At 36.0% G+C, this 23,584-nt stretch overlaps 1 protein-coding gene and 1 non-coding gene across 9 annotated transcripts in view; one reads left to right on the top strand and one right to left on the bottom strand.

Annotated features, from left to right (window-relative positions):
• KIAA1328 (KIAA1328 ortholog) overlaps window positions 1-23,584 on the bottom strand; it is a 321,215-nt gene that overhangs the window by 282,918 nt on the left and 14,713 nt on the right. For all 8 annotated transcript variants that reach the window (XM_047697425.1, XM_047697424.1, XM_047697431.1 and 5 more), the window contains one exon: window positions 20,048-20,142. In XM_047697425.1, coding sequence (XP_047553381.1) covers window positions 20,048-20,142 — 95 coding nt within the window. The remainder of the gene's footprint in view (window positions 1-20,047; window positions 20,143-23,584) is intronic.
• LOC125082731 (U6 spliceosomal RNA) lies at window positions 16,123-16,229 on the top strand. Its single transcript, XR_007122058.1, has one exon. It is a non-coding gene; the product is annotated as a U6 spliceosomal RNA (small nuclear RNA).

The raw sequence follows: 23,584 nt of genomic DNA on the forward strand, positions 1-23,584 counted from the left end.
TTGCATTTTTCTACATAAAACAATCTTTCCTGTTTTAATATAAAACATTTTCCCACACTCACCTACTCTTAATTTTCTAGTAAAACTAGCATTCTAGAAAAAGATTTATTTTATGGCTTTGCATAACCTTGATGTTCTTCCAGATACTCCAGGAATGGGTACTTTTACAGTAATGTGAAAGACAAGGTCAAGGCAGCAAGCCTCTATTCTAAAGAGAACTGTACCTATAAAGAGTTCTCTAAAGAGAACTGCAACCAGATAAAGTTCTTGCCTTATTTAATGTCTTGTGTTTGGAAGCTGGATATGCTGGTTCCATTTTATAAATTCTGAACATCAATTTAGTAGTAGGTAAGATTTAGAGAAGGAAACAGATTTCATAGGAATTTGGCAAAGAGAGACATACAGTTTTCAAGCAATAGTAAATAAATGGTGAAACATTAAAGAGCTATCATCATTAAAAAATATTTTGGTGCATTCACCTTAATGCCTTCTTTACAAATAGTAACATTTGGCTATTACTTTAAAAACATCATCTAAAGGAATGCAGGTGCTTTAAGAAATCAGAGACATAACAATCTATGTCAAAAGGGCTCTAAGAACTACAGAGTAGTATCAAATGAACATAGATCCAAAATTCCTCAAAAAAACCATGTTCTGTTATCCAGAAACATAACAAAAGGATTCTAAATCATGACCAATTAGGATTTATCCCAGGAATGAAAAGCTGGTTTAACATTCAAAAATCAATTAATGTAATACATCATATCAATAAAACAAAGAACAAAAACCACATGATCATGTAAGTAGATTTGGAAAAGTGAAAAAAATCCAACAATGATTCATGATTAAAAAAAGGAAAAAAAACCTCAAAAACATAGAAAGACAAGGGAACTCCCTCAATCTAAATACAGGCTATTTAGGAAATACCCACATTAATATAGCATATCTAATGTTTTTCCCCTTTGATCACTAATAAGATAAGAATGCCTGCTCTTGCCATTTCAGTTCATATTGTACTGGAGACTACAATCAGGGCAGTCAAGTAGGAAAAAAGAAATAAAAAACACCTGGATTCTAAAAGAAGTTAAACCATCTCTACTACACATGACATGCTTTTGTATACAGAAAATCTAAGAAATCCACTAAAATACTATGAAAACTAATGAAGGAGTTCAGTGGGGTTATGGGATACAAGATCAGTGTACAAAAGTCAATTGTGTATTTATATGCTAGCAGTAAGTAACCCCAAGAGGAAATCAAGGAAACAATTCTATTTATATTTGCATCAAGAAAAATAAATTACAAAGGAGTAAATTCAACAGGAGAAGTGAGACTTGTACACTGAGAGCTTAAAAAATACTGTCAAGAGAAATTAACAACCCAAATAAATGGAAGGCATTCCATGTTCATGATTGGAAGACTTAACATTGTTAGCACTAACCTTCAGATTTAACTCAACCTCTATCAAAATCACAGCTGGTTTATTTGCAGAAACTGACAAGCTGACCCAACTCTAAAAGTAATACAAAAATGAAAGGGACCCAAAATATCTAAAATATTCTTGAAAAAGGAGAAGAAGATGGAGTACTCACACTTTCCAATTTTAAAACTTAGCACAAAACTATAGTAATCATGACAATGTTGTACTTGCATGAAGACAGACACAGGAAACAATGGAACATAAATAAATATTCACATTTATGGTACACTGATTTTTCAACCAGGGTATCAAGAAAATCAAAGAGAAAGAATAGTCTTTTCAACAAATAGTGCTGGAATAACTTGCTATCCACATACAAAAGATTAAAGTTGGACCCCTACCTCACACCACATAAAAAAATTGACATTAATTGAATCAAAGACCAAAATGTAAGGGCTAAACTATAAACTCCTGGAAGAAAACAGAAGCATAGATCTTTGTTTTCTTGGATTAGGCAATGGTTTCTTAGGTATGTATAACATCAAAAAACAATCTGTAAAAGAAAAATAGATAAATTAGTCTTCATCAAAATGAAAAACTTTTGTGTGTTTATTTTAAAGATTTTATTTATTTGTCAGAGAGAGAGAGAGAGAGTGTGCAGGCACACAAGCAAGGAGAGTAGCAGGGAGAGGCAGAAATAGGCTCGCCGTTGAGCAAGGAACAGATGCAGGACTCAATCCCAGGACCCTGGGATCAAAGGGTCAAAGGTAGACACTTAACCCACTGAACCATCTAGGCATCCCCAAAACTTTTGTGTTTCAAATGACCCCACCAAAAAAGTAAAAACAATGCACAGAATGGATAAAATTTTTGCAAATGTATCTCATAAGGGACTTGAATGGAATATATAAGAATTCTAAAAACTCAACACTAAAAAGATAACCAAATTTAAAGCATCAAAATAGACACTTCTTCAAAGGAGATACACAAATAACCAAGAAGCACATGAAAAGTTGTTCAATATCATTAGCCACTAAGCAAATGCAAATTCAAACAATTAGATACCACTTCAAAACCACTAGGAAGGTATAATAAAAAAACATAAAATAAAATATTGGCAAAGGTATGGAGCAATTGGAACCCTCACAGATTGCAGGTAAGAATGCAAAATGGTGCAGCTACTTTGGAAAACAGTCTGGCAGTTCTTCAAAAAGTTAAACATAGAGTTGACATACAACCCAGCAATTCTGCTCCTAATACACCCAAGAGAAATGAAAATATATGTTTACAAAAAACTTGTGGACAAATGTTTATAGCTATATTATTCTTAATAGCCAAAAAGTGGAACCAATGCAAATGTCTATCAACTGATGAAAGGATCAAGTGACAAAAATGTATATTGTTTTTAAAACTAAGAATAAAACACATTTTCCAAGGAACAAAACATAAGAGATAGTATGACATATAATGCTTTTAGATGTGAGTTATTTGATCAATTACATTCATGGTTAAATGTACACCCCAAAAAAGTTCACATTCTCATACTCACTGATTACTTCTTTTAGTTCAAGAACATCCTCATTTCATTTCATAATCTAACTACTAAAATCTGATAAGGACATTATAGAAAACAAAAATTATGGTCTAATCTATCTAATAAATATAGCTGAAAAAATCCAAAAAGAAAACAAAAAACAAAAACAATATAGCCAAGGCAAAGCCAAATCCAAAGAGATAAAAAGATAATACATCCAAGATGAGTTTATCCCAGGAAAGCAAGCCTTATGTAAGAGTTGAAACATGATGTAATTTACCATATTAACAGAATAAAGGAGAAATGTTCTATGATCATCTATAAATACAGAAAAGGCATTTGTCAAAATTCAACCAATTCATGATAAAATCTCTACAATCTAGGGACTGAAGGAACTTCCCCAAACTAATAAGGAGCACCTAATCTATAAAAACCTAGAGTTATTACAAGGATGGGGAAAAAAACTCTTTCTCCTTAACCTTGTACTTAAAACATGAAACAAGAACGTCAGCTATTACTACTCCCATTCAATACTGATTGGAGTTCCTAGTCAGTCCAATAATATAAGAAATCAAAGTAAAATGCATACAGATTATAAGGAAAGAAGTAGAATTTTACGTGTAGATAATATGATTGTGAATGTAGAAAACAGAAGGAAACTACAGAAAATATATTAAATAAGGTAAATTTAAGAAAATCACAGTGTTGTTGTGGTACCCAGCCTCTATAAAATGGGTCCCAGTGATCCCGGTCTCCTCATATTCATGTCCTTGTTTAATCCCTTCCCCTTGAATGGACCTAATGACTCTCAAAATTGACTGGATGTCACTTCTAAGCGACTAGGTTACAAATGGTAGTGACTTCTGTCTGGATTATTCTTGCTCACTCTGATGGGAGCCAGTTGCCAAGTTATAAGCTGCCATATGGAGGCACTTGAAACAAGGAATGGAGGGAGGCAGCCAACAGCCAGCAAAGAACTGAAAAAAACAGTCTTAGAAAGACATCACTGGAAATTGAAGAAAGGGGAAGCACTGTATGTGGTAGCAGAAAGTTTACCCATATCATACCATCTCTGGTAATGTGGGAAGTAAGAAATGTGCCTAATGAGATGGATAACCAATGAATCTAAGGAGATTTTCAAGTAAAGTGTTGAAGGTGCTGCCTGGTTTCTTTCTGGGGCTTACTGTGAATTGGAAGAAAAGATAAATTCAAGGCAAGACTATTAAACCAAAATGAGTCACACTTTCATACTTCTAAAGATTCTCAGCCTCTCCACATAGCAAACATGCTAAAAGTAAGAAAAGTCTTCAGAATAAATTTCAGATCCAGGACACTACAAAGAAAAACAAGCTCTAGAGATAAAGCCAAGACTTAACTTCTTAAGACCTTAGAAAGACCAAAGTTGATGCCACAATATAGTCATACAAAAGGCACTGTGAAGAGCTGAATGGTGGGCCTCACCAATCCTCTCAGTTAAACAGTAAGGCCTTCGTTTAAAAAAAAAAAAAAAAGAGGGGCCTCTAGTATTTTAAATGGCTAAAATTCTGTGATGTTAGGTAGCCATAGATAATACATATTTAACATATTAGTTATTTTAAATTCCTCATCAGACAATTTCAACTGTATGCGCTTCTGTTGCTTTGTCTCTTTTGCACGTTTTCCCCTGTCTTTTCAAATGCTCATAATTTTAGTGATATCAGGATATCCTGAGTAAGATATTAGAATCTGAGGCAAATAATTTCTATGCTTGATAATGGGCAGACCCTTCCTTTGGTTAGGTTTTTAGTGCAGGAATTGTATTTATCTAATCAGAACTTAGGCAGGTTTGGTGTTTGCTATTGCTATGGTTATCCTTAGTGCACCAAAGGCTTCAAATTCCTCTAAAGCATAACTTCTCTTCATGTGGGACCACATGCTTTCCTCAAAGCCTGCTGTACCCTCAGCTCTCTGTCTCCCAACCTAGAGGGTTTGTCTCTTGTGAGTTTCTCACCAGTATTCAGCCGTTAATTCTACTAGACACTGGTTAGTTTGGTGGTGAGGAGTCTGGGTTAGGGTGCTGTTTGCCACTATTCTAAGTAGACCTATGCTAATCAGAATCCCCATGCCTGGGGGGCGCCTGGGTGGCTCAGTGGGTTAAAGCCTCTGCCTTCGGCTCAGGTCATGATCTCAGAGTCCTGGGATTGAGCCCTGCATCAGGTTCTCTGCTCAGCAGGGAGCCTGCTTCCCTCTCTCTCTCTCTGCCTACTTGTGATCTCTATCTGTCAAATAAATAAATAAAATCTAAAAAAAAAAAAAAAAAAAAAAGAATCCCCATGCCTGGGTTTCAAAGTGCTCCTCTCTCTCTTACTGCAGTTCTGGAACTGCAGTTTCTGGGATGTAATCCTGCATTCCTCTGAGGTTATTTTCTGCCCCCTCCCCTCCCAGCTTCAGTGTTTTCACCAGTGCCTTAAGGGCCCCTCATTCCTGAACTTATGGTTTTTGTTACATAGGAGAGATACAGAAGAGGTCTCCAGGACATATTTGTGTCCTTTCCATTGCAACCATTGTTCCCTTCCCCAGGCTTATAGCAAGAAAAAATGCTTTATCAGGGCTCTCATCAAGTGGAGCTTATGGAGAAAAAGCTTGCAAGACAGTTCAAGATGCACCCCGCAAGACAGATCAAGCTCCAGAGGGTTCCCCATTCTCTCTTGCCCACAGTTGGCCTCCACCAATTTGTTAGCTACTGCAGCTGAAATGTCCCTGCCTATTGCCAGTTGTGTCTACCCCAAGCAAACTAGTGCTCACGCTTCATCTTTCCCTGCAGGCACATGTCTCTCCTGACATTTCAGGTTATGGTTGCTTTGTGAATTGAGCTCTGATTGTTTCAAGAAATGTCCTGAGCTTGCAGTTTATTTCACCTCCCGCCCTCCCCCTCCCTTCCCGCCTCTCTCCTACCCTCCCCTTCCCTTCCTTCCTTCCTTCTTTCCCTTTTTTCTTTTTAATTATAAGTCTGGGAGCAACATCCTCTGCAGTCACTTAGACTTACCTATAATTATTTAAACATACTTACATATTTAGTTGTTTCTGCTCTTATTAAAATAATTCAGGGGTGCCTGGGTGGCTCAGTGAGTTAAATGACTGACTCTTGATTTCAGCTGGGGTCATGGTCTGAGCAGCCATGGGATATAGCCAGCACCAGGCTTTGTGCTCAGCCCAGAGTCTGTTTGTCCCTCTCCCTCTGCCTCTGCCCCTCCTCTGGAGTGCAGGCTCTCTCAAATAAATAAAATCTTAATTAATTAATTAACTAATTAATTAACTCCACAATGAAGCAATTAGATTGAGGTGGCTTTATTGCCTTAGCAGCCGAAGGAAGCAAACCAAATCTTACACCCATAATACCTCAAGGTTAAGAAATTAAAACCCAAGAACAATCCATCACCAACAGACACTTAGCCATTCCCAAATAAGGCAATGGCTTATGCTACAGCCCAGGCAAATACTTTCATTGCTTTGCTTCCATCTTTTCTCCCATAGAAGTCTCTCCCCTAGCTCCTGTTGGTGGAGGGCTCCTAAACACTTCCAGTGCTGGGCTGCCTGATTTGAATGGATTTTTTTGCTCAAATTGAGTCTTAAAAATGTAGTATGTCTCAGTTTATTTTTTAACACTCTTATTTTCCTAATATGCCCTCCCAATTTTCAAAGCTGGAACAATTTTAACAACAAAATAAATGACAATAGTATTGGGTTATAATCCACAGAACCATAACATTTATTAATGTGAAAAAATAAATTAAGGCATATTACATTATGCCATCCATAAGAGGAAAAAAATGCTATAGGAAAATTAACTGCTTTTAGGAAGTAGTATCTGGCCAGAACCAAAAAAAAAAAAAAAAAAAAAAAGGACTGTCAAGTACATGCTAATCAATTAAAAAATATTCTTTGAATTGTACAAGCTCAGAATAGACAATCTGAAAATGAATTTTGGCATACTAAGTATTCTATAGTGTCAAGATATACTAAAGTTCAAAGAATGCCTTTCTACCTAAGTTGAAAATTCCTTATGTTTTCTTGAAATTTATTATATAATCCATCATAAATACTATTTATGCAAAAAAATCCACCAAGGTTTCAAATAGGAAGGCAAAAAGTAAGTCTCTGAAAAATTAAAGTCTAACTTCCTTATTGTACTACAATGTACATTTAATTATAACAAAAAAGTTATGATTAGTTTAAAAAATAAAAGACCAGAATAAATATAAAATAATAATGATCTACTCGTTTTACAATGGGAAACTAATGGTGTTACACTTTCTATTTTTCTTCTAAGAAATGGCAAGTAGAAATAGCAAACTGTCCTCTGGGAAAAATCAAAGTATCTGAGCCTAAAAAAGAACCCTGTCCTCAAATGAGTTAGTGCACAAGTATTCACTGGGGAACCATGCATTATTTGACACTGTAGGCATAGGACATGAAATAGTGGGGGGTTTTAGGCTTCTTGGAACATGGCTCATATACATCAAAAACTGCAACTGTGGCCAAGATTATTTTTAAACTTTTTTTTTTTCCTTTAAAGACTAAGCTATAGTACAGTTTGTACATTAGTTTATGGTACCCCTCCCCATCTTAAAAAGTCTCAGTAAAAAAATGCAAATCCATATATAAAGAACTGTCACCATCTTTCAGCACAAACTACAATATTTTGCAAAGCCATTCATTTTTCAAGTCCCCATAAATGACACTCCTTTTCCCATCTATGCAAACAATTCATTAATTTTACTGTAAAAGACTTTTTGAGGTCACTTAATTCAGCAATCTTGAACCAAAAAAATTCTCTCTATCCTAACACCTTCCAGAAAGATCAATCAATATCCCACTTATCCTTCTGCAAATGTAAATCAATGCTGGAACCTCAGGGAAACCCCTTCATTTACTTGAAACACATATATCAAGTCATGTCTTACATTCTCTTCCACAAGCCAAATAATTCATAATACTCCTAATTTATCTTTGTGGTATCTATTCTCCATTAGCTTGTAAATTTTGATTTGTATTTGTATTCTATTGTCAATGTACATAACACAAGCGAAAAAGTTTCCTGGGCATATACAAATTATTAAGGAGGCATCTAAAGATTATTAAAAACTCACACCAGGGGGGCGCCTGGGTGGCTCAGTGGGTTAAGCCGCTGCCTTCGGCTCAGGTCATGATCTCAGGGTCCTGGGATCGAGTCCCGCATCGGGTTCTCTGCTCGGCGGAGATCCTGCTTCCCCCTCTCTCTCTCTCTGCCTACCTCTCCATCTACTTGTGATCTCTCTCTGTCAAATAAATAAATAAAAAATCTTTAAAAAAAAAAAAAACTCACACCAGGTTTGTTTTTGTTTAACTCTATTTGTTCTCTTGCCAAATAGCACAATATTGCTTGCGCATGTTCAGGTTAAATTTAACTATGAACCATACATTCTTTATGTATTGGGCCTAACTGGTAAGTCTTTCTCTGAAATGAATTTCTAATTTATTTTTATCCTCAGGCATATAATAACCTATACTTGTAGCTACTGTCTTTTGTCCTGTTTGAATGAATCCATTTCCCAAACTATTATGCCAATGCTGAATTTTATTTGTATCTTCCATTAACATTTATTCTTGTTTACAAATACCAATAAATCATATAGGCATCTTTTGGATAAATAGATCTTTTTCATCATAACACCAAAAAAGATACTGACTACAAAGGACCTCACAACCAGATTTTTAAGGGACCCCTCCAAGTACAGATACACCAGTTTTGGAATTTAGATACATAGGATTTTCCCACTAACATTTTGAAAGTGAAGGTCATGCTTTTACCAAAAAAAAAAAAAAAAAAAAAAAAAAAAAAAGCCTATGCTTTTTTAAAGGTGCTTTCGCCTCAAAGGCACCATTTAAAAGAAGTTAGTTGCCACTTTACCTTTATATTGCTTGACACCTTGTAACTGAAAAACATGTTATTTATTTTGTATATTCTGTTGAGAGCTACTGACCATGATTTTGAAATATGCTTGCTAATGATCAGTATGAGGTGCTAAGCACTCTCAGTGACTTCTTCCCTAATATAATGTTAATAGATCTGCATAATATCTGAAATTCTTTAAGTATACGATATTTAAATAGGTCATAGGACTACATAAGGTTTTCCAAATCTTCTAACACTTTCTGCATTTGACTTGACCTTTATCACAACTGAAACAATTTTCAATCTTTATACCTTATTTTTACTAGAGAGCCTTAAATGAAAACAACTTTTAAAACTTCAGCTTCCTAATAATCCCCTCTTAATACCTTTTCCTCTCTACTTTTAAAATTATACTTTTAAACTTATTCTCTATTTATTCAAGTCTATTAGTTAAAAAAGCCATGTACCAGGCAAGGTAGGCAGAACACAAAGCAAATAGTATTGCTCCTGTTTTATAGACATGATTTGAAAAGCAAAGTATATAAATTTAAAACAGTGTGTTTACTTATGAACAAGAAAATATATCTATCTTTTATTCAAAGAGAAAACTTTTTTCTCTTCTGATATGAAAGTTGAGCTTTCATCTTCTCCTTTTCTTCATTTTCCACTTTCCTTCTTCTTCCGGAACAATTAAGTCTTAAAACCTTGAATGTGGGGCAGAATCAGAATCAGACTGAGATCAGGAGGGCAAATGTACAAGGTCTTCCCAGTAGGATGTCAATGGCCAAGCAGGTTGAGAAAGACATCAACACATGGCAGGTAGTCCAGCATGGGTATCACAGCCTCAGTGAAATGAGAAGAGCATCCATGTGGAAGAATTGCCTAGCATGAGTATAAGAGCCTAAGCATTTGAGGTGGGTATCCTTGTAAGGGAGTAGGAGTGACCCAGCATGGAGATTCAGAGCCCAAGTATGGTGAGGGTGAGGCAGAGTTCTGCAGCAGTCGGGAGTAGGTGCCAGTATAGAAGAGCCTATGAAGAGTGATGAGAACACACACAATGGCTGACCTCCAGCAGTTTATCAGGGCCAAAGGAAGATGAGGAAGACACAGACTCATGGTATCAGAGCTCAGGCAGAATGAGAAAGATTATTCTCAAGAAAGCCCTGGCTGGTAAAATGTCAGAGCTTGAGGGTGAGTGAGGAAGGTATCAACACAAGGGAGAGGACCAACATGGAGGTCAGAGCCAGAGAAGGATAAGGAAACCATAACTGCAAAGGGGAAGCCTGGTGTGGGTGTCAAAGCCTAAGCAGATCAAACACGATATTCAAGTAGTGGGGGTAGCCCAACATAAAGTGTCCGAAGAGTAGAGTGAGGAGGGCATTCAAGCAGAGTATGGCCTAGACTGGTGTGCTGAAATATAAGCAGGGAGAAGAGGGTGTCCATGGGAGGGGAACTGAACTAGAATGTGGAGTCAGAGCTCAAGCTCTGACAAGTACAAAGAAGGCTTCTGTGCAATAGAAGGAGAAGCAGCAGAGAGGGATGATTAGTTACATACAAGTGACTGACCAAAAAAGTAAACATATTAAAGATAACAAACCAGATTTCTGTATGTCAACCAGGAGAGTTATAATATTTTATCAAGTACTCACAAACATTTATGAGTATCACCCGTACCTTGGGCCATGAAATAAACCTCAAAAAAAATTGAAAATGGGGGGGTGCCTGCATGGCTCAGTGGGTTAAGCCTCTGCCTTCGGCTCAGGTCATGATCTCAGGGTACTGGGATTGAACCCCGAATCAGGCTCTCTGCTCAGCAGGGAGCCTGCTTCCCTCTCTGTCTCTGCCTGCCTCTCTGCCTACTTGTGATCTCTCTCTCTCTGTCAAATAAATAAATAAAATACTACCAAAAAATTAAAAAAAAATAAAAACAGTTTGAAAGAAAAATTTAAATGTTTTCTGGCCAGAATAAAACACACTAGAAATCAATATTACAAAGACAAGAGAAAAATCTCCAAACACTTGGAAATTATAAAATTTAGTTCTAAATAAGCATGAGTCAAAAAGAAAGTCTCAATGAAATTTTAAATATATATACATATTGAATGCAAATGAAAATAAAACAAATTAAAATGCATACAATGCACTGAAAGCAGTAATGAGAAGGAAGATTATAGCACTACATGCTGATAGTAAAAGGAATGGTCTTTAAGTTCCTCCTATTTTAAGAAACTAGAAAAAGAACAAAACAAACTCAAAGCAACATGAAGGAAGGAAATAAGAGCAAAAGTCAATAAATTGAAAACAGGAAAAACAGATAAAATCAATGAAACAAAAAGCTGGTCTCTGAACAAAAATCAATAAAACTGATAAACCAGGAAAGACTGACTAAAGGAGAAGGTACAAATCAGCAATATCACAAGTAAAGCACTATAGATCCTGCAGTAATTAAAGGGATAATAAGAGAATACTATGAACAGCTTTATATTCATAAATTTGGCAACTCAGAGGAAATGAAACAATTCTCAAAAACCACAACTCCTAAAGCTCAACCAAGACAAAATAGACAACTTGAATAATCTTGTAACCACTTAAGACATTAAACCTGTAACTGAAAAGCTCTTTTAAAATATACCTCCAGGCCCAGAGGGTTTCAGTGGAGAATTCTATTGAATGTTTAAAGAAGAATTAACACTAATTTTAAAGTTTTTTCTGGGAAACAGAAAAGGAAAGAATACTTTTTTTTAAAAGATTTTATTTATTTGAGAGAGAAAGCATGCATGTGTGTATGCCTGTGATAGAGCACAAGAAGTAGGGAGGGAGGGGACCAGAGAGAAGCAGAGGGAGAAGCAGACTCCCCAACAACAAAAACAAAATTCCAACAAAAAGGATGAACAGACATATCACTGAAGAAGGTATAGATGGCAAATAAGCATATGAAACAATGTCCAAAACAACAGGTCATAAATGGTCATCAGAGTAATACAAATTAAAACCACAATGAGATAACACTAAGTACCTCTAAGAATGGCTAAAATTAAAAAAAATTATAACAAACGTTGGCAAGAATGCAAGGGATCTAGATCTCTCTTGCATTGCTGGTGGGAATGTAAAATGGTAAACACTTTGAAAACCGTTCAGCAGCTTCTTACAAAACTAAATACACATTTATGACACAATATCCCAAAGAAATGAAATGTTATGCTCACACTAAAGCCTATATATGAATGTTCATAACTTCATTTGTAGCAATCAAAAACTAGAAAGAAGGGGCGCCTGGCTGGCTCTGTGGATAGAACATGAGACTCCTGATCTTGGGATTAATATTCAAGCCTCACGTTGGGTGTAGAGATTACTTAAAAGAATAAAAATCTTAAAAAAAAAACAACCAGAAAGAAGCTAAATATCCTTCAATAGGTGAATGGTTAAACTATGGTACATCCACCCATGGAATATTACTTAGCAATAAAAGGAACAAACTTTGATTCATGCAACAATCTGAATGAATCTAAAAGGAATTATGGTGAGTGAGGAAAAAGCCAACCTCAAAAGATAGCATACTGTATGATTCCATTTACAAAACATTCTTAAAATGACAAAATTATAGAGATGGAAGGTAGGTTAATGGTGGCTAAGGATTAGGGAAAGGAGTAGGAAGGAAAGTTAGCTATGTCTATAAAGGGACAACATGAGTAATTTTTTTAACAAAACCATTTTGTATCTTTACTCTGGTGATGGTACACAAATCTACATGTGATAAAATTGGATAGAACTATATACACACACAAACACAAATGAATACCTGTAAAATCTATACAAGGTTGATGGGTCCTATCAGTGTCAATTTCTGAGTTGAAATACTGTATTATAGTTAATCAAAATATTACCATTGGTGAAAACTGGGGAGAGGGGACTTGAGCTCTCTCTGTATTATTTTTTTTAAGATTTTTTAATTTACTTATTTGACAGACAGAGCTCACAAGTAGGCAGAGAGGCAGGCAGAGAGAAAGGAGGAAGCAGGCTCCCCGCAGAGCACAGAGCTTGATGTGGGGCTCGATCCCAGGACCCTGGGATCATGACCTGAGCCGAGGCTTAACCCACTGAGCCACTCAGGCACCCCAACTCTCTGTATTATTTCTTAGGTAAATCCAGAATTACTTCAAAATGAAAAGTTCAAAAAAAAAAAAGTATCACCTTGGGGCACCTGGATGGCAGTCGGTTGAGAGGGCACCCCTTGATTTTGGATCAGATCATGATTTCAGGGTCCCAGGATCGAGCCCAAGTCAGGCATCATGCTCAGCGAGGAGTCTGCTTGAGGATTTCTCTCTCTTTCCCTCTCCTTTACTCCTCCCTCCCTGCTCTCATGCACACGTGCTCTCTCTCTCACTCTCTAAAATGATAAAACTTAAAAAAAAAAAAAAAAGAAAAAACATCATCTTGGGTATCTGGGTGGCTCAGTTGGTTAAGCGTCTGCCTTTGGCTCAGGTCTTGATTCCAGGATCCTGGGACCAAGTCCCATATCGAGCTCCTTGCTCAGTGGGGAGTCTGCTTCTCCCTCTCCCTCTGTCTCTTCCCCCTTGTTCATGCTCTCTCTCATGCTCTCTCTCAAATAAATAAAATCTTAAAAAAAAAAAAAAAAGTATCATCTTGCTATTCTATTTTTGTTTTGGTGAGTCCTGAACTAGAATAAAATAAATGTCCATGGGTACATTATTATTATTATTATTATTACTATTATTGATAAAAATAAATAACAAAATGAATACTGAAATAAATAAATACATACATACATACAGCAGGAGGGATAGCTCATCCTTAAATAAGAATTCTGATTAATAAATGCAAACAAATCGGGGAAACATAAGTAACTATTAGAACATCACAGTAATAGTTGTTGCAGTGAAGTCTCTTTGATAAGTGCTTATAACAGTGGGTAAAAGTTTCAGAAAAAAAAACACTGGATTTCAATAATCCTCATGGACCTCTACCAATTTATTAACTACAGAGAACAATACAACTTTTCAGGAGAGAAACTAGTACACTCTACATCAACTATGTTATCATAGTTAAAACCACCAGTAACAACACATCAACCTTATACTTTCCCTGATATAATATCCTAATACAATATAATCATGAGAAAACATGAAAAAAAAATCTGAAAGAAATACTACAAAATATCTGAACAGTATTCTTCAAAAGTGACAGGTCATGGAAAGCAAAGAAAAACTAACATACTGCCACAAATGGGAGGAGACTAAGGAAACATGAAAACTGAATATAAAATGTGATACTGGAACAGAAAAAAAAATAGTAGGAAAGCTGAAGAAATCTGAATCAACTGTAGCTAATTAATACTATTGTACCAATATTAATTTTTTACTATTACAATGCATTATTTAAGATGTTAACTATAGCAAGCTGGATGAAAGTTATCAGAACTCATCATAACTTTTTTTAAAGAGCTTTACTGAATATAAATCATCATATAACGAGGTTAACTCACTTACAGTGTACAATTCAATGGCTTTTCGTATATTTTCAGAGTTCTGCAACTATCACTAAAATCTAAAATTAGAACACTTCCATTCTTCCCAAAAGAAACCTTGTATTCACTAGCAGTCACTGTACTATTTCAGCAACTTTTCTGTAAGTCTAAAATTATTTCAAAATAATACAAAAAAGTAATGATCATATTACACTGATTTAAATTTAAATAAATTAAATATATTAAAACATATATATATAAATATATACAAATTATGACACACTGTGGCACATAATCAAGAGAGGAAAATGAAGTTAAAGTTATTGAGTTCTAAAGTTCTTGAAATGTTTAGAATAGAGCTAAAGGTATCAATTAATATTAGACTGTGATTAATCAAGAATGCATATTACAGATCCCCAGGGTGACCACAGGTTGATTTAAACAAGAAAATGAGGGGTGCCTGGGTGACTCAGTTGGATGAGCATCTGCCTTCAGCTTAGGTCATGACCTCAGGGTCCTGGGATTCAGCCTGTGGGCTCCCCGCTCAGTGGGGAGTCTACTTCTACCCCTCCTTCTGGACGTCCCCCACAAGCTCGCTCACTCTTTTTCTAGAATAAATAAAATCTTTAATAATTAAAAAAAAAAAACAGGAAGATGAGTACATTGAGCACAACTAGTAACCACAGCATCAAATACATAAGGCAAAAATTGGAAAGGAAAATAAAATTGTTTTTATTTGTAGATGACATGATCATTACTATATATTGAAAATCCATAGTGTTCTGCCAAAAAAAACTGTTATAACAAGTAAATTTAGAAAGTTTGAGATCAAGCCAATATTTTTAAAAAGCCATTATATCATATGAGAAATGAAATAAAATTTATAAATGTATAATAAAAATTCTAAATCATGCCATTTACAATAGTATCAAAAACATAAAATACAGGGGTGCCTGGGTGGCTCAGAGGGTTAAAGCCTCTGAACTTTGGCTCAGGTCATGATCCCAGGGTCCTGGGATCAAGCCCCATGTCGGGCTCTCTGCTCGACGGGGAGCCTGCTTCCCCTCCTCTCTCTCTCTGCCCACCTCTCTGCCTACTTGTGATCTCTGTCTGTCAAATAAATAAATAAAATCTTAAAAAAAAAAAACATAAAATACTTGAGGATAACATATGTGCATATTCTATAACGTGTACTATGAAAACTACAATTCACTACAAAAAAAAATTTAAGATAATCTAAATAAATGGAGAAATACGACATATCACCAACCGAAAGACTGAATAATGCGAAGATGTCAATTTTCCTCAAGATGATCTACAAATTCAATACATCCCAAACAAAATTCTCAGAGGCAACTATCCTTTAAAAATTAACAAGCTAATTCTAAAATTTACAGGGAAATTCAAAGGACCTCAAAAAGCCAAAACAGTTTACAGAAAGAGCAAAGCTGTAAGATTTATCTGATTTCAAGAGTTACTGTAAAATTACAGTAATCAAGTCAGTTTGGTATTGGCCTAAGGGCAACACAAAGATCAATGCAATGGAATGAAAAGCCCAGGGAAAGATCATGCATGCTTTTGTCAAGGAGGTGGAAGTAATTCTGCAGAAAGGACAGTTTTTTCTATAAAAGGAAAAAATCTTTGTTAGCGTGGGACAGGCAATAATTTTTGGATAGAACACTAAGGACATGAACCACAAAAGAAAAAACTGATAAACTGAAGTTCATCAAAATAACGAATTTTGCTTTACAAAAGAAAACATTAAGACAGTGCTCGCTTCGGCAGCACATATACTAAAATTGGAACAATACAGAGAAGATTAGTATGGCCCCTGCACAAGGATGACAAGCAAATTCATGAAGTGTTCCATATTTTGGGGAGGGTGGGCTATGAATTCAAGCCCTTCATTGGGTATAGAAATTCCTTAAAAATAAAAATATTTTAAAAAGAAAAAGAAAACATTAAGATAATTAGAAAGCAAGGTTTGGGGGGAAAACCATATATATGACAACTTGCATCCAAAGTATATAAAGAAAACCTCAGTATCAAGAAGAGCAAGGGATGGGTCAAAAAAAAAAAAAAGGCAAAAAAATTTAACAGATACTTAAAAGAAGAATGGCCAATCTTCCCACTAATTTTTTTTTTAAAGATTTTATTTATTTATTTGACAGAGAGAGATCACAAGTAGATGGAGAGGCAGGCAGAGAGAGAGAGAGAGGGAAGCAGGCTTCTCGCTGAGCAGAGAGCCCGATGCGGGACTCGATCCCAGGACCCTGAGATCATGACCTGAGCCGAAGGCAGCAGCTTAACCCACTGAGCCACCCAGGCGCCCCATCTTCCCACTAATCTTAAGAAAACATAAATTCATTCCATAAGGAGATATCACTATACTCATTAGAATGGCTAAAATTTAAAGAAATGACAATACCAAGAGTTAGTGTCTATGCTGAATGATGGCATTCTCATCAGCTGCAAGAGGAAGTGGGAAATAACACAACCGCATTAGGAGACAGTTTGGCAGTTCCTTATAAAGTTAAATATACATTTATCACAGAAAAGAGTAATTCTATACCTAAAGTATTTGCAGAAGAAAAATTAAGGGGCGCCTGGGTGGCTCAGTGGGTTAAGCCTCTGCCTTCGGCTTGGGTCGTGATCTCAGGGTCCTGGGATTGAGTCCCGCATAGGGCTCTCTGCTCAGCGGGGAGCCTGCTTCCCGCTCCCCACCCCCCGCCTGCCTCTCTGCCTACTTGTGATCCCTGTCTGTCAAATAAATAAAATCTTTATTTATTTTTTTAATAAGTAAAATCTTTAAAAAAAATTAAGACATCAAATCCACACAACACTTGCACATGAATACTATAGAAGCTTTATTCATAAAAGGCAAAAACTCGAACAACCCAAAGGTCCATTTTACAGTTGAATAAACAAACTAAAGTACATGCAAACAACACAATACTAATCAACAATAAACAATGAACTACACCTACATGCAACAAACTGAAAAAAAAAAACCTCTCAAAAACATTACTCCCTAAAATAAGCCAGATACGAAAGGACATATATATTATGATTCCACTTACATGAAGGATCTAGAACAGTCAAATTCACAAAGACTCAGAGAATAGTGGTTACCAAAGACTCTGAGGGAGGGAAGAGTGAGGAATATATTTTTAATGGATACAGGGTTTCAATGATGAAGAAGTTCTGGAAATGGACTGTGGAGATGATTGCACAACAGTATGAATGTACTTAATACCACTGAACTGTACACTTAAAAATGGTTAAGATGATAAGTTTTATGTTATGTATATTTTACCACACACACAAAATCATTTTGCTGAGGGAAAAAAGTCAGATAGAAGAGGATACATACTATATGGCCATTTACATGGCATGTCAGAACATGTAAAACTAAGCAATAATGACAGAAATCACATGAACGGCTATCTGGGGTGGAGAAGAGAAGAAGGAACTGACTGTAAAGTTCTCAAAAGAACTTTTTTTTTTTTTTTTTTTTTTTTTTTTTTTTATTTGAGAGGCAGAGAGAGAGCATGAGAGGGGAAGTCAGAGGGAGAAGCAGACTCCCCATGGAGCTGGGAGCCTGATGTGGGACTCGATCCCAGGACTCCGGGACCATGACCTGAGCCGAAGGCAGTTGCCCAACCAACTGAGCCACCCAGGCGCCCTCTCAAAAGAACTTTTTAAAGTGACTTTACATTTGCCAAAACTCACTGAAATATACACTTAAACTACATACATATTTTTAAAAAATGCATACATGCTATTTTATGCAAACTGCACCTCCATATATTTTCAAATAAATAAATAAGCTTGAGGAGGGAATGAAACGCAGCAGAGTAGAAAATAAAACTACAGACTCTTTCTAGGAGTGAAGTTATGTTGTGGTGTACAGAGAAGGTAGTAGCTGGAAGGAAATATGTGGTTTGAGGAGTATTTCTCAAGATGAAAGAGAAATGACTATATTTAATGCCAACAGGAAACCAGTTATTTGAAACCAGGGTGAAAATCCAGAGGTAAAAGAACATAAAGGCTACATGTGCTTAGTTGCCAGTGTTTGAGCCATATGGAATTTTGTTCTACATTTCCCCACTTCAATAAAAACGAGTTCTGTAAAGGAAAAAAAAAAAAAAAAAGTGAAGAAAATGCTTTGGCAAGTACCAGCAGAAAAAAGTTGACTGAAATATCCAACAGAAGAAACCTAGCAAACTCAAGGAAAGAAGAGCACATTATTCCCACATATCTGTAACAATAGTAAATACAATAATGGAGTTTCTAGCAATATTAGCAAATCTATATTAATCCTAACCTTGTAGTAACCCCTGAATCTCTTGCTAGAAAGCAGAAGGCTGCTGAAGCCAAAACAACATGCTCTACTCTTTCAGGAGTCCTCCAAGCCCTGCAACTGAAATTAAACGGATCACTTAGAGCAATAATGGCAATTCAGGACCGTTAGTAGATGAATTCAAACTAATGGTAATAGCTTTTCAAAGCCATAAAGCATACGTAAGGATATCCATACCATCTATGTGGTAAAAAGCCTTGGGAGAAGATCATCTGCAAGTATGGGGAATAACAAATGTTTTCCCAGTACAAAAAACAGTATTTGAAGGGAATGAAAACTCTACTTCAGAGACTAGAACAGCCAAAGAATTCTAGTGAAATTGAAATTACTGCTTCTCTCAGGTGGCATATCAAATTCAGACTAAGGCATGTACTTGGAAATAATCATACCCTGTAACCTAGCCCCCAAAACATCATTGTTGTCATTTCTGTAACTGTAATTCTATGATTTAGTAAGGCAATTTTTTAACTTCAGTCTTTTTATAAAAGCTTCTACAAACATTATTTTAAGGCCTGGACATGAAATAGATTTTGAAACACTTCACATAGCTATTTTTAATTAAAAATAAAGAAAGAAGGAAAATACCTACTATTTCCAAACATGGAATTTAATGACAAAAACCAGTACCATTTTAATCAACTTTTAGGTAGGCTCTTCCTTAAATTTGAGTTTTACAATTTATATTAATATATTCTACTGCAGACATCTTCATTTCTTAAGTAATTTAAGACCACCAAACTGGATGTGTATATTACAAAAAAAAAAAATTACTCCAAGACATATGCTTCATACACATCATTAATAAACTGGAATAGTACAACCAAATAGCTATGAACTATTATTCTCAAAATTCCAAATCCCTTATTTTGAATCCTGAAAGCATCGGTAGCTAACAAAACGACAATAGCTATTCTTGTGATGGACTACAGTAAAATGAATGCTCATTTCTGTTTGGATCTACAACAAAACAAAAGGTAATTGCTGTGACGCTCATTACAACATATCAACCTCCATCGACAGCAGAGTTAAGTTTCTGTATTTTCCCTTTTGATAGAGGACGGCTGCAAATACATGCACCTAATAATTTGGGAAATTAAATAAATAAGAAAATGTAAATTGGGAAGTGGTCTGTTCTGGTCTTTCTTTCTTACTTTTTTTCTACTTTCTTTTTTTGGGGCCACAAATAGGCCACAAAAAAAATTTTTTTTTTTCTAAATATCTCTGCTTCCATAAGATCAATGATACATGATATCAAAACACAGTAATTTCTATTTTCAAAAAGAGTTGTCTCTTTTATACAATAATACATTTCATATAAGATTTTATCTTACCTGGCCAATTCTTTAATTAAATTTGCAATGCGTCTTTTGTCTTCAAGACACAAATCCTTCAATGATGCACTCTTTAGTCCTCCCCTGCAGAAATTCTAATACAAAACAAAAAAATCTTTTGGTTAACTTTTGGTAAAAGCAATTTTTAGGACTTTTTGAGAAATCTCTTAAAATTAGCACAGGAGGTAAAATTTCTCAGGCATCTTTTCTCTGGTGGTATGTTTTTGTTTTTTTTTTTTTAAGATTTTATTTATTTATTTGAGAACGAGAGACAATGATAGTGAGATAGAACACGAGTTGGGAGGACAGGAAAAGCAGACTCCCGTTGGGCAGGGAGCCTGATGCAGGGCTCCATGGCAGGACCCTGGGATCATGACCTGAGCCAAAAGTAGATGCTTAACTGACTGAACAACCCAGGCGCCCTGGTACACGCTTTATGTTTCATTCAAACCTATTATGAATTCAAAACAGGCTAAGGAACCGTCTTGTCCAGAAGGGGACATTATAAAATTTACATAGAGAAATTTATATAGAGAAGATCACAAAAGGCTTAAATATTAGGGATTATTAAGGAAACAACTTTCCCTTGGTGAATGTCACAAAACCTAATGGAAGATACTGAGAACTTTTCCTACACTACAGCCCACAGGCTGCTTAAGAGTACAGTAAGGTTGACAGCAAAGGCACCAGTTTCTAAGTTCTCAATATATCCTAAAGTTCATTCCAACGGGTACTAGACCAAAGAGTAATAATAATAGCTAACACATATCTCATATTTACTGCATGTGAGGGACATTGTAAGTACTTTACAGTTACTAATCCAGCTCATTTGCACAACAGTGCTATGAATTAGGTATTATTTCTATTTATGGGTGAGGGGACACCTTGCCTTGGATAACATTTAAAGCAGCAGAACCAACACCTGAGCACACATCCAGAGTATGTGCTCTCAACCACTGAACTATTTCTTGTGCTCTAAAAAGTTCTCCCAGTACTTGAACTTCATTAAGAGGATCTTTAAAGCACTGAAACTAAGCGAGTCACAGGGAAACTAGAGGTAACATGTAAACAGAAGGAACCCTAGGCATTTGTACAAGTAGGTTAGTCCAATTTCTTCAGGTTGCCAAGAACAATCCAAGACTTCTAAAATGAATCCTGGAAATACTGATAGCCACAGATGGGAAAGATGGGGAGAAAAAGGCAATAGGAGAAAGGAGAGAGTAAGAGAATGAGTTTGGCTTTGAATATGGTCAACTTAAGATGCTAGGATGAAAGTCATATGGAAATGTTAGGCAGGAAATTGGAAATGTGGGTCTGGCTCTTAAGTCAGAGAAAAACATAAATGTGTAATCCATAATACCATAGGGCTTATGGTATTATGGACGATATTTAGATTATTATTATTTTCTTTATACTTCTCTATGTTTTAGATTTTTCCTTAACATTAAAATCTATCAGTTTTTAAAAATCTTCTATGAATCCAAGATAATAAATTAAAGAATGAAAGAGAATCAGAAGGATATAATATGGTGGGAGAAAATATGTTTTGAGAAGAGTATGGGGTTAATGATGCTAATGATCAAAAAAGTTACACAGAATGTGGAAAGAAGCCACTCTATCTGGCAATGGGAAAAGTTGCTGAAAACACATGAGAAGGCATCTTAGTGATGCAGTGAGTAAAAGAACAAAAAAGAGAAACCCTTACACATGGGCAAGGATATCAGCAGCATTGTATTTAACAGAACAGCCAATTTTCAATACAATTTGTATTGAAAATACAAATGTTTGTCAATTAGAGAATAAACTGTAGCATATTTAGACAATGGAATTCTGTAGGTACTGGTTGTTAAGCTACTTACTGACTTTCATCTTCAAACCCACCCTTCTGAGACCTCCTTTGTGGTGCTGGGCCTCAGACTCTAGAAACCCCATATCTCCTTTGTCAGATGGCTCTGTTAAAACCCATCAATAGGAAGAACTTGAGGGAGACCACAGGTTGCTGGAAAAAGAAGAAAAGACACAGTCCTTCCTATTTACATCTCATTCCCACTAGTGTCACCCCTGCCAGAGTGTGTCCTGGCAAGGACAGCAGATTCTAGTTTGCAATTTTCCCAGCCCTGGCAGAACCAGCCTTTAGCATGTCTCCTCGCAGTCAGCAATATCAGTTAGGCTGGGTCCCCATCATCAGAAGCTCATGTTCCAGCTCTAAAGGGGCCCTCCCCCAAGCTTCTAAGTTTTAATAAATCCAACTTGCTCTGGCTGTTTTCCAAGCCCTAGAGATGGGAATTATTTTTTGTAGTTACTACCTACATGATATGTTGGTGTTCTGTTTACCTTCTCAGTTCTCCAGCACCATTTTAGCAAGTCTTTATATGAAATACTCTCAGTGAAAAAAAGTGACTAGACTCTGGCTGAAATATAAGTGAAAAGAAATAACGTACAGTGGGGTATCTAGTAGCTCAGTCAGTTAAGTGCCTGGCTCTTGGTTTGGGCTCAGGTCATGATCTCATGGGTCATGCGATGGCTCCCTGTTAGGCTCCATGCTCAGCAGGGAGTCTGCATGAAGATTCTCTCCCTTTGTTCCTCCCCCAACTCTCTCTCTTTCAAATAAATCTTAAATAAATAAATAAATCTTAAAAAAAAAGGAATGATATATAGCTATACACAACGTAAGTAAATCTCATGAATATAACATTGAGCAAAAAAAGCAAATGATGCAATACACATAGTATGAGCTTATTTATGTAAAGTTCCAAATATATATAACACTGAACACTGAACATTGTTTAAAAAACAATTATGTATTTAGACTATATAGGGCAAGGGTTGGTAAACTGTAGCTGCAAGCCAAATCTGGCTCACTGGCTTTTATTGTAAATAAGGGTTTATTAAAACATAGTCATGTACATTCATGTACACACTGACATATATATACATATATATACATATATATATGTATGTATATATATATATAGTTCTTCATACTACAGTGTCAGAGTTGAGTAACTGAGACAGAGGCCACATGGCTCACAAAGGTTAAATATTTATGACCTGGCCCTTTACAGAAAAAGTTTGCCTACCCTGACATTAAAAAAAAACACACAAAAAAGAACAATAAACACAAAATTGAGGATAGGTATTACGAAAGCAGATGACAGAATAAAGGAAGGTTATACCCTTCCTTTACTTGGCTTACAATGGCATCATTGCAATTCAATGGGGAGAAGAATGGTCTTCTCAATGAACAGTGCAGACCAACAGACTGTCCATATGGAAAAATGAACTGAACTAACTAAACACCATACCCATACTAATTCCTGATGAATAATGGTTTTCACTGTGAGAAATAAAACAATGTGGCTTCTACAAGAGAGAGAACCTGTTGCAAAGAGCATAGTTGGCTAACAGCCTCACCTAACTACTGCCATACCTTCAGATCCACTGCGGTGTTCACAACAGCGCCAGTGACTGGAAACAGCAGAGGTACTGGAACTGAGCCATTTCTGTTTGACACGGCATCCTTAAGGAACAGTATTT

Source organism: Lutra lutra, chromosome 12, assembly GCF_902655055.1.
Source record: "Lutra lutra chromosome 12, mLutLut1.2, whole genome shotgun sequence".
Classification (NCBI taxonomy): Eukaryota; Metazoa; Chordata; class Mammalia; order Carnivora; family Mustelidae; genus Lutra; species Lutra lutra.